General features: G+C 46.8%; 1 protein-coding gene across 1 annotated transcript in view; it reads right to left on the bottom strand.

Annotated features, from left to right (window-relative positions):
• Positions 1 to 12729, bottom strand: part of LOC120018973 (roundabout homolog 1-like) — a 415988-nt gene that overhangs the window by 65515 nt on the left and 337744 nt on the right. The window contains exons 15-17 of the mRNA XM_038962182.1: positions 12464 to 12695; positions 11412 to 11533; positions 6034 to 6205 (exon numbers count right to left, since the gene is read on the bottom strand). Of these exons, the coding sequence (XP_038818110.1) occupies positions 6034 to 6205; positions 11412 to 11533; positions 12464 to 12695 (526 nt within the window). The remainder of the gene's footprint in view (positions 1 to 6033; positions 6206 to 11411; positions 11534 to 12463; positions 12696 to 12729) is intronic.

Raw genomic sequence — 12729 nt, 5'->3', positions numbered from 1 at the left:
ATGAGAGGAGAGGAGAGGGGTACAGTGTGAGGAGATGAGAGGAGAGGGGTACAGTGTGAGGAGATGAGAGGAGAGGGGTACAGTGTGAGGAGATGAGAGGAGAGGGGTACAGTGTGAGGAGATGAGAGGAGAGGAGAGGGGTACAGTGTGAGGAGATGAGAGGAGAGGGGTGCAGGGTGAGGATATGAGAGGAGAGGAGAGGGGTACAGTGTGAGGAGATGAGAAGAGAGGGGTACAGTGTGAGGAGTCGAGAGGAGAGGGGTACAGTGTGAGGAGTCGAGAGGAGAGGGGTACAGTGTGAGGAGATGAGAGGAGAGGGGTACAGGGTGAGGATATGAGAGGAGAGGAGAGGGGTACAGTGTGAGGAGATGAGAAGAGAGGGGTACAGTGTGAGGAGATGAGAGGAGAGGGGTACAGGGTGAGGAGATGAAAGGAGAGGGGTACAGGGTGAGGAGAGGAGAGGGGTACAGTGTGAGGAGAGGAGAGGGTACAGTGTGAGGAGATGAGAGGAGAGGGGTACAGTGTGAGGAGAGGAGAGGAGAGGAGAGGAGAGGAGAGGAGAGGAGAGGAGAGGAGAGGAGAGGAGAGGAGAGGAGAGGAGAGGAGAGGGTACAGTGTGAGGAGATGAGAGGAGAGGGGTACAGGGTGAGGAGATGAGAGGAGAGGAGAGGGTACAGTGTGAGGAGATGAGAAGAGAGGAGAGGGGTACAGTGTGAGGAGATGAGAGGAGAGGAGAGGGTACAGTGTGAGGAGATGAGAGGAGAGGGGTACAGGGTGAGGCGATGAGATGAGAGGAGAGGAGAGGGTACAGTGTGAGGAGATGAGAGGAGAGGGGTACAGTGTGAAGAAATGAGAGGAGAGGGGTACAGTGTGAGGAGATGAGAGGAGAGGGGTGCAGGGTGAGGAGATGAGAGGAGAGGGGTACAGGTTGAGGCGATGAGATGAGAGGAGAGGGGAGGGGTGAGGAGAGGAGAGGGGTGCAGGGTGAGGAGATGAGAGGAGAAGGGAGGGGTGAGAAGGTGAGAGGGGTACAGGTTGAGGAGATGAGAGGGGAGGGGTACAGGTTGAGGCGATGAGATGAGAGGAGAGGAGAGGGGTGCAGGGTGAGGAGATGAGATGAGAGGAGAGGGGAGGGTGAGGAGATGAGAGGGGAGGGGTGCAGGTTGAGGCGATGAGAGGAGAGGGGTGCAGGGTGAGGAGATGAGAGGAGAGGGGAGGGGTGAGAAGGTGAGGTAGTGATGGAAGAGTGATGGAATGGGGAGATAAATGCAGAGGGGAAAGTAAGAGATGGTGAAGACATAAAGAAGGGATTAGGAAGGATGAAAGGAGACGGTCAGGAATGTCAGCGGGCCAGAGCAAGGGAGGAGAAAGGAGGGAGGAAATGGGAAGTAGTCAAAAGGGGAGAAAGAGAGAGAAGAAAGGAAATGGTATTTGTTATTTTCAATTTTTTACTTATATATTTTTTTCTTGACACTTTTTTCCTTAACTTCTTAAAGCATTGTTGGTTAAGGGCTTGTAAGTAAGCATTTCACTGTAAGGTCTACACCTGTTGTATTCGGTGCATGTGACAAATACAATTTGATTTGATTTATTTTAAACACAAAAGTTCAAATCAAGTGGAAAAGCCTGAAACGGGGAATGATTTTGAAGTTGGGTGTAGAAAAAGCTAAATGAGGTCAGGAAAGGGCATAAATATGAACGTTGTCTTTTCTTCTGACATACAAAAGACTTCTTTCATCTCTGCAGGTGAGTGTAAGGCTGGGCCTGGGCTGTGGAGCTGCAGAGATGGAACGCTCTGTCTATTACAAAAGGCTTTCAGAACTGATCCCAGAACTGATCCCAGTCAACAATGGCAGGTGAATAGACAAAAGGTCTCAACCCAGGAGATTTAAGCATAATCTATTCGTATCAGAGTTGAACCAGGAAGCACACTTCTGGAATATTACACACACCCAGGACGACTTAAAGAAGTATGATCACACACCTAGCAACATTCTATGAGTTATTATTACAGCGATTGAGATCACAGCAGTACTAATAAAAACATAGTACTAGTCCTGAGCACACTATAGCCCTTTAATGTGCAGCTTGGGTATGTCTTTCTGTTAGCTTTTGCTACTGTTCTACTAGTCAAAATGAACCGTCAGAACTAGTGATCACACTACAAAGGCCTGTTTTCTTCATCTGTCTATTCTCTCTGTGCCTCACATGAAAGAGTGTTGTCCCCCTAAGAAATGTCTTCATGTCAACTTGCTTTTTTAACTTTCTTCATCTCTTTTTATCTCTCTCTTGTTTCATGTTGCAACCATTTTTATCTTTACAGACTCACTCAGCCAGAGGCAAACAGGTTCCCAAAGTTCCAGTGTTGCTACCTCTACCCATCTCTCTCTCTCTCTCTTGTATCTTTACAGACTCACTCAGCCAGAGGCAAACAGGGTTCCCAAAGTTCCAGTGTTGCTACCTCTACCCATCTCTCTCTCTCTTTGTCGAGTTGGGGAGCCCTCTCTCTCTCTCTTTTCTCTCCTTCTCCACTACTATGTGGATTTCATGACTGTTTCTGTGAGGATGGAAGCAGAGTACCAATGTGACTAAACAGTCCTCAGGGATTGTACAGGTATCTAGGCTGCTGTGCCATGACGCAAACAAGCCTATAGTGTGACAAATGCATTAGGGTGAAGCGCTGGTCGCGTTTTTCCACTCCAGTGTTGGAACATGGCAACAGGCGCCGCTGGAAGCCCTCAAGTGAGAGAAATTGTATCAGTCACAGCTTCCTGCTTCTCCATGCCCATCCCAGCCCACTTTAACACACACAGTCACACAGCTGTCCCTCTACCAAGCACCCAGCACCGCTGTTCCATGTTGTTATCATTTATTCACTTTACCGTGAGCAGATTTGTCGTAGCTCAGATCTGTGGAGTATTCTAACAGAGGGTCTTAAATAGCCTGGGCCATATGAGTGAAGACTGAATTATATTCATCCCAGGTAGCTATAATGCATCCAGTGTAAGGATGCAAATTCATGACTGACTGATGTGCCAGGTATCAACAGTACTATACTGTACATACATAGTGCACACGTGCACTGTAGCTGATCTTGACACTCCACATGACAAATGGAGAGAGAAGGAATTTGTCTGAAAAATAACTTGCTACATTGGGTCTTACAGCCCCTCCAGTATCGTGATCTTGACAGGTAAGCTAATAAAGGGTTAATAAATACGTCATCTCAGAACACCAGAGTTTATGGTTTATTGCTCTTGTTACGCACTAGAACATTGCCTCTTTGACTGGAGAACAGAACAGGGCAGAGCAGGGAAGAACAGGGCAGAGCAGAACAGGACAGGGCAGAACAGGGCAGAGCAGAACAGGACAGGGCAGAACAGGGCAGAGCAGAACAGGACAGGGCAGAACAGGGCAGAGCAGAACAGGACAGGGCAGAACAGGACAGGGAAGAACAGGACAGAACAGAGCAGGGCAGAGCAGAACAGGACAGGGCAGAACAGGGCAGAGCAGAACAGGACAGGGCAGAACAGGACAGGGAAGAACAGGACAGAACAGAGCAGAGCAGAACAGAGCAGAACAGGGCAGAGCAGAACAGGACAGAACAGGACAGGACAGAACAGAGCAGAGCAGGGCAGAACAGAGCAGAACAGGGCAGAGCAGAACAGGACAGAACAGAGCAAGGCAGAGCAGGACAGGGTAGAACAGAACAGGGCAGAACAGAGCAGAGCAGGGCAGAACAGAGCAGAACAGGGCAGAGCAGAACAGGACAGAACAGAGCAAGGCAGAGCAGGACAGGGTAGAACAGAACAGGGCAGAACAGAGCAGAGCAGGGTAGAACAGAGCAGAACAGAGCAGGGCAGAGCAAAACAGAGCAGGGCAGAACAGAACAGAGCAGAACAGAGCAGAACAGAGCAGGGCAGAGCAGAACAGAGCAGGGCAGAACAGAACAGAACAGAGCAGTGCAAAGCAGAGCAGGGCAAAGCATAGCAGAGCAGGGCAGAGCAGAGCAGGGCAGAACAGAGCAGTGCAAAGCAGAGCAGGGCAAAACATAGCAGAACAGAGCAGGGCAGAACAGAACAGAGCAGTGCAAAGCAGAGCAGGGCAAAGCATAGCAGAGCAGAGCAGGGCAGAACAGAGCAGAGCAGAACAGAACAGAACAGAGCAGGGCAGAACAGAGCAGAACAGAGCAGGGCAGAACAGAACAGAACAGAGCAGGGCAGAACAGAGCAGAACAGAGCAGTGCAAAGCAGAGCAGAGCAGAACAGAACAGAACAGAACAGGGCAGAACAGAACAGAACAGAGCAGAACAGAACAGAACAGGGCAGAACAGGGCAGAACAGAACAGAACAGAACAGAACAGAACAGAACAGAACAGAACAGGGCAGAACAGAACAGAACAGAACAGAACAGAACAGAGCAGAACAGAGCAGAGCAGAACAGAACAGAACAGAACAGAGCAGAACAGAACAGAACAGAACAGAACAGAACAGAACAGAACAGGGCAGAACAGAACAGGGCAGAACAGAACAGAACAGAACAGAACAGAACAGAACAGAACAGAACAGAACAGAACAGAACAGAGCAGAACAGAACAGAACAGAACAGAACAGAACAGAACAGAACAGAACAGAACAGAACAGAACAGAACAGAACAGAACAGAACAGAACAGAACAGAACAGAACAGAACAGGGCAGAACAGAACAGAACAGAACAGGGCAGAACAGAGCAGAGCAGAGCAGAGCAGAGCAGAGCAGAACAGAACAGAACAGAACAGAACAGAACAGAACAGAACAGGGCAGAACAGAACAGAGCAGTGCATAGCAGAACAGAACAGAGCAGTGCATAGCAGAACAGAACAGAACAGAGCAGTGCATAGCAGAACAGAACAGAGCAGTGCATAGCAGAACAGAACAGAGCAGTGCAGAACAGAACAGAGCAGTGCATAGCAGAACAGAACAGAGCAGGGCAGGGCAGAACAGAACAGAGCAGGGCAGAACAGAACAGAACAGAACAGAACAGGGCAGAACAGAGCAGAGCAGAGCAGAACAGAACAGAACAGAACAGAACAGAACAGAACAGAACAGAACAGAACAGAACAGAACAGAGCAGTGCATAGCAGAACAGAACAGAGCAGTGCATAGCAGAACAGAACAGAGCAGTGCATAGCAGAACAGAACAGAGCAGTGCATAGCAGAACAGAACAGAGCAGGGCAGAACAGAACAGAGCAGTGCATAGCAGAACAGAACAGAGCAGGGCAGGGCAGAACAGAACAGAGCAGGGCAGAACAGAACAGAGCAGTGCAAAGCAGAGCAGAACAGAACAGAACAGAACAGGGCAGAACAGAACAGAGCAGAACAGGGCAGAACAGAACAGAACAGAACAGAACAGGGCAGAACAGAACAGAACAGGGTGGGGCAGCCAAGCTACAAGCACTGAACTGCTGCCTAGTAAGAATTTCATGAAACGTTTTATCACAATGTCAGTCAGGTAAAAACCATTGAGGCTGTACACTGACAGTGGTAAACACGGCATTAAGATAGAATAACATAGAGTGTCACTGTCAGTCATGCTCATCACGCACTGTGTATGAGGTCTGACGTGGCTATAATTGGTACGGTAATCATTTCAATTACACATCTGACCACTATTATAGACCAAGAACAGGTGAGCAGACAGGGGCACAAAGGAAGTCAGGGATTTGCTTCATTGTAAAACGATGTCATAACACTCCTTTAAAATGAATATGACAGCTGTAAACGTAGATGAATAAACCCTTCAGAATAAGATTAAAGGGAAGTCAATACTACAAAATGTCCATTGACTATTTGCCAGCCATTGCGGTTAAAGAAGGTGGGAAGTTATTAGGCAGTAAACCTTGGAATCCACGCTGTACGGAGTTAACAAGTGAGGACACATAGTAGAAGGACATATCCCTCCTCTTCCTCCTCTTCCACCTGAGGGAAAAGAATGTTATCTGAACCTTCTGCTGGGTGCAGAGAAATGCAGGTCAGAGTTCTCCTCCACTCACCTATCTGGAAGAAGGTGACATCAGACTTGACCCCTGGGCCTGCCCCAGTGCTGGCTGCGACCTCCACACTGTAACGGATCCCTGGAGCCAGGCTGGAGATCAGCAAGGAGAAGGTAGAGCCGTCCACCGTACGGTTGATATGGTACCTGCTCTCATTCCCCAAACACCAGATCTGACAGGACAGAGAGAGAGCAATGAGACATTATAACAGTGTGCTAATGGTGGTGTGACATGTACAGCAAGTTAGCTACTGCTGGTTGATGCTAATGTATCATTTCAGCACACAGCGCAGATTGAATTATTCCACCCAGGTATTCCACATATAAAAACACTGGGACACATTTTTCTGTTTTTCTGGGTGTGTTCCACACAGAGTCAGTATTTGCTGTGGTAGCCATAACATGTCCCCCTGTCTGAGTGAGTGTAACCTAACCCCATGAAAAGGAAAGTGTGGGTCAGTAATCACCTCCATAACCCTACTGCAGCAGCAGCAGCGCAGGATTGTCAGTGACTCACAGGGAGGAGAGAGGGCTCTCTCAGGCTAACTCAATCCAGGGTCACAAAGTGCTTCATACATTCACCTCAGCATGAGGGCTGCTAACCTCAACATCCTGAACTTGGCTAACCCCAGCATTCTGAACCTGGCTAACCCCAGCATCCTGAACCTGGCTAACCCCAGCATTCTGAACCTGACTAACCCCAGCATCCTGAACCTGCCTAACCTCAGCATCTTGAACCTGGCTAACCCCAGCATCCTGAACCTGGCTAACCCCAGCATCCTGAACCTGGCTAACCCCAGCATTCTGAACCTGGCTAACCCCAGCATCCTGAACCTGGCTAACCCCAGCATTCTGAACCTGACTAACCCCAGCATCCTGAACATGGCTAACCCCAGCATTCTGAACCTGGCTAACCCCAGCATCCTGAACCTGGCTAACCCCAGCATCTTGAACCTGGCTAACCCCAGCATCCTGAACCTGCCTAACCCCAGCATCCTGAACCTGGCTAACCCCAGCATCCTGAACCTGGCTAACCCCAGCATTCTGAACCTGGCTAACCCCAGCATCCTGAACCTGGCTAACCCCAGCATCGTGAACCTGGCTAACCCCAGCATCCTGAACCTGCCTAACCCCAGCATCCTGAACCTGGCTAACCCCAGCATCCTGAACCTGGCTAACCCCAACATTCTGAACCTGGCTAAACCCATCACCCTGAACCTGGTTAATCCAAACATCCTGAACCTGGCTAACCCCAGCATCCTGAACCTAGCTAACCCCAGCATTCTGAACCTGGCTAACCCCGGCATATTGAACCTGGCTAACCCCAGCATCTTCAACCTGACTAACCCCAGCATCCTGAACCTGGCTAACCCCAGCATCTTGAACCTGGCTAACCGCAGCATCCTGAGCCTGGCTAACCCCAGCATCCGGAACCTGGCTAACCCCAGCATCTTGAACCTGACTAACCCCAGCATCCTGAACCTGGCTAACCCCAGCATCTTCAACCTGACTAACCCCAGCATCCTGAACATGGCTAACCCCAGCATCCGGAACCTGGCTAACCCCAGCATCTTGAACCTGACTAACCCCAGCATCCTGAACCTGGCTAACCCCAGCATCCTGAACCTGGCTAACCCCAGCATCCTGCGCCTGGCTAACCCCAGCATCCGGAACCTGGCTAACCCCAGCATCTTGAACCTGACTAACCCCAGCATCCTGAACCTGGCTAACCCCAGCATCTTCAACCTGACTAACCCCAGTATCCTGAGGCTGACTATCCCCAGCATCCTGAACCTGGCTAACCCCAGCATCTTCAACCTGGCTAACCCCAGCATCTTCAACCTGACTAACCCCAGTATCCTGAGCCTGACTAACCCCAGCATCCTGAACCTGGCTAACCCCAGCATCTTCAACCTGACTAACCCCAGCATCCTGAACCTGGCTAACCCCAGCATCCGGAACCTGGCTAACCCCAGTATCCTGAACCTGGCTAACTCCAGAATCCTGAACCTGGCTAACTCCAGAATACTGAACCTGGCTAACCCCAGCATCTTGAACCTGCTTGCTTTACCCCCACCACATTATGTTAACAGCCCTCACACACACACCTGTGTGTGTGTGTGTGTGTGTGTGTGTGTGTGTGTGTGTGTGTGTGTGTGTGTGTGTGTGTGTGTGTGTGTGTGTGTGTGTGTTTGGAGGTAAGGGGTATTGTTGGAAAGCCCCAGAAGCCTGAGGGGCTGCTTTAGGAGTCGTGGTGGGAAGAAGCGCCACCAGGGACCAGATGCAGTAATGACCAAGGAACGCTCCCCACGCCGGATTTAACAACCATGAAATTACTATAAACCCTATCGGCAGAAAACATTTACCTGGAAAATTAACAGTGGCTTAACTTTTAAACTGACTTTGCTGTGTCTCCCCTCCAACACTAACCTACAATCCCTGTGACAAAACAAAAACCTTTCCAATTAAAATGTCAGTACTCACACTGCATGTTATATGAGGAGTGTGCTGGCCACAGAGAGGGTTACACAAAGAGAATACTTATGAGTGAACATAGAGAGGGTTACACAAAGAGAATACTTATGAGTGAACACAGAGAGGGTTACACAAAGAGAATACTTATGAGTGGCCACAGAGAGGGTTACACAAAGAGAATACTTATGAGTGAACACAGAGAGGGTTACACAAAGAGAATACTTATGAGTGAACACAGAGAGGGGGTTACACAAAGAGAATACTTATGAGTGAACACAGAGAGGGTTACACAAAGAGAATACTTATGAGTGAACATAGAGAGGGTTACACAAAGAGAATACTTATGAGTGAACACAGAGAGGGTTACACAAAGAGAATACTTATGAGTGAACATAGAGAGGGTTACACAAAGAGAATACTTATGAGTGAACACAGAGAGGGTTACACAAAGAGAATACTTATGAGTGAACACAGAGAGAGGGTTACACAAAGAGAATACTTATGAGTGAACACAGAGAGGGTTACACAAAGAGAATACTTATGAGTGAACATAGAGAGGGTTACACAAAGAGAATACTTATGAGTGAACACAGAGAGGGTTACACAAAGAGAATACTTGTGAGTGAAAACAGAGAGGGGGTTACACAAAGAGAATACTTATGAGTGAAAACAGAGAGAGGGTTACACAAAGAGAATACTTATGAGTGAAAACAGAGAGGGTTACACAAAGAGAATACTTATGAGTGAAAACAGAGAGAGGGTTACACAAAGATAATACTTATGAGTGAACACAGAGAGAGGGGGTTACACAAAGAGAATACTTGTGAGTGAAAACAGAGAGGGGGTTACACAAAGAGAATACTTATGAGTGAAAACAGAGAGAGGGGGTTACACAAAGAGAATACTTGTGAGTGAAAACAGAGAGGGTTACACAAAGAGAATACTTATGAGTGAACACAGAGAGGGGGTTACACAAAGAGAATACTTATGAGTGAACACAGAGAGGGTTACACAAAGAGAATACTTATGAGTGAAAACAGAGAGGGTTACACAAAGAGAATACTTATGAGTGGCCACAGAGAGGGTTACACAAAGAGAATACTTATGAGTGAACACAGAGAGGGGGTTACACAAAGATAATACTTATGAGTGAACACAGAGAGGAGGGAGTGGAGCAGAGGGCAGAGAGAGGAATGCTATGGCTGAACTACAAAATTAGGTACCAAAAAAAGATGGTGTGGAGTAGCCCTTTTCTGAAGTCAATGACCAAAAGCACCCCCTTTGGCCTCATGGGTGGAATGTTATTAATATTTGTCATAATTGCATTTATTTAAAAAAAATTTAACAACGAAAATCTGGTGTTTTCTATGTCAAACAGTTTTGTTATCATTCAGTCTGATGTGATGTATATAAAGTGAAATATTGGGATCCAAATTGAATACATTTCAACTCTATATCTGACATGGTACAGGTGTCTTCTTTTTTAAACCCATAACCATACTGTATTTGTGAGGTGTATACTTTTGTTTCAAAGTAGAGTTGTTTAAGACTACCAAGAATCACTCTGTGACCCTGATTTAGCCCACTGCCGTAAAACATTAAACATTTTAGCAAGAGTAGCCTTCCCAAAAATATCTCACAAGCTTCGCTCTATTTTCCCTGCTATAATCTCACTCTTCCGTTGTCTTCACCTTGATTGGATTCTCTGTCTGTCTTTCCCATTCATAACCCTCTTTCCAGCAGAGCAGAGTCAAAGAAATCCCTTCGAATGATTTAAGAGGCTCATAGGAGTAGCTTGTGGGCCAATGGCCAAGCGCCAATAGGTGTTCAGAAAATATATCGTTATCTAGATTTTAAGCCTGCAGTCCTCTCATCATTAGCTTTATTAATCACCAGGATCAATATACAATGTGTTGATACAACGTATGGCTATAGTGTATGCATACAATGTATGGCTATAATGTATGCATACAATGTATGGCTATAATGTATGCCTATAATGTACGACTATAATTTATGTCTATGATGTAATGAATGGGTATAATGTATGGTTATATGTATGGATACAATATATGAGTATAAAGTATGGCTGTAATATATGGCTAAAATGTATGGCTGCTAAAATGTTTGGCTGCTATAATGTGTGGCTATAATGTATGACTACAATGTATGGATATAATATATGGCGATAACGTATGGATATAATGAATGGCTGTATAGATAATACATCAGTTAGTCTAGACCTTTACTAGACTGCCTCTGAATAATCCACGAAGGCCCTCAAATTCAAATCTGGACCTCGAAGCCACCCACTGGGCACACACTGGTTGAATCAATGTTGTTTCCACATTATTTCAATTACATTCTGTTGAATCAATGTGGAATACACGTTGAAATGACCAGTGCTTTTCCCCCTCATTCTTCTCCTCTAATTATAGATTTAGACCTGGGAAACCACGTAGGTGCAATTAATTATGAGGTAGAACAGAAAACCAGCAGGCTCCGGACCCCGTAGATTAGGAGTTGAATACCCCTGCACTAAGGAACAGAGAGCCTCCCAGGACAACTCAGAAATTGTGTATATCTATCTAGTCCACCAGATGGCACTGTTTCACAACCATTTCTACCCACCACCACACATTAACGTCCTACTGTCTCTTCCAGCTCTGAGATCACTAGGCACAGAGGAAGATGATAACCTCTACCCATGTAGCATTACCTTACAGTCTGTCTCTCCTTTGTCTCGCTCTGTGTTACAAATAATTACATGTTGTTACAGTAGATATACCCTGCAGACCAGAGGCCAGGGGTTGCCTACATAGTAGTACACTACCTTAGTACACTACCTTTGACCAAACTCAGAGTATTTATGGATAATTTGGGAGTCCCTGCAAGTGTTCTCACCTTGTACTCCTGGACCACCCCGTTCTGTTCCTCCTCTGGAGGCGGTTGCCAGGAGACCACGATGGCAGTCCCATTGTCCCCGCTCTCTGTGACGGTAACCCCACGAGGGGCTGCACTGGGAGCTGGGGACAGACAGACAGACACAACAACACATGTTAATATAATACACCATCAACAATAACACACACTGTCTGCTCTCTCCTCACTTCTACTGCTCTCATAAATGGATCCTATCCAGAAGAGAACAGAAGTAGAAATTACAGAGTCACAGTTGGACTGTCTCTATTGACTAGGGGTCTGTACTAAAATGACTATTTTTCTTTGTTCAGAGAAAGTGTTTACAAGGAAATAAAAAGAAATCACTGTTTATTCAAACAAAGAGAGAATTCTGATTGCAATGTTTACGCCTGTGTGTTCTGTGATGATTCTACCCTGATGAGTTTAATTAAAGTTCATTTATTATGACAACATACAACATAACACTCTTAATCTCGTTCCGATAGACTGTAATGAAATCAGGCATTCCTGCTCACGGGTGTGAGGCCATCGTGTTTGAACTACGAAAACAATTAGCAACACAATTAGCAACAAAGCTTTGCTGAATACAACAAGGAAGAATGAAAACACACACCTACACACATTTTGGCTAACAGTCTTTTTTTCAGTCAGCTCCTCTCTCATTCATTCCACATAACTTTTCACAACGCTTCTCTCTTTCATATGGCCTATATGAGCTCTGGGTTGCACCCAAACCCAGAAGATTTTCATAACCACACAACCACATCCTTTTCAATAATTAACACAGCACCTAGTTGACAAATAGTATTTGGGTTCATCATCCTCTGGGTTTCACCGGACTTTTTCCAACAATACAACATCTGGCCTAACACACAGAAACACCACAGAACATAAAATCATCCTTTACTCTCTACGCCCGCTGGGAACAGCTGCTGTTCTCACACACATGCATAGTTACAAAGGTCACAGACAAACTCTGTGCGGGCACACACACATATGCACACACACACACACACACAGACATGTCCACCCACCTTCCTCCAGAGTCTTGGCTATCTTGACCTCACTGTCTGTTCCCTGGAACTCGTTGAAGAAGGGGCGAACTTTGAACTCGTAGGTGACTCCCTTCCTGAGCTGGGGCACCACAGTACTGTCCTCCCCTGGGGTTCTCACCTCAAACACAGCCCAGTCACTCCTCTGCTGGCCCTCTGGAGAGGCACGGTACATCACCTTATAACCCTGGATGTACTGAGACTGCTGCTCCACCTAGTGGCCAGGGGAGATAATAACACACACACGG

Source organism: Salvelinus namaycush, chromosome 23, assembly GCF_016432855.1.
Source record: "Salvelinus namaycush isolate Seneca chromosome 23, SaNama_1.0, whole genome shotgun sequence".
Taxonomy (NCBI): domain Eukaryota; kingdom Metazoa; phylum Chordata; class Actinopteri; order Salmoniformes; family Salmonidae; genus Salvelinus; species Salvelinus namaycush.
The sequence above is the reverse complement of the archived record's forward strand: the minus strand, read 5'-3'. Positions and strand labels throughout refer to the sequence as shown.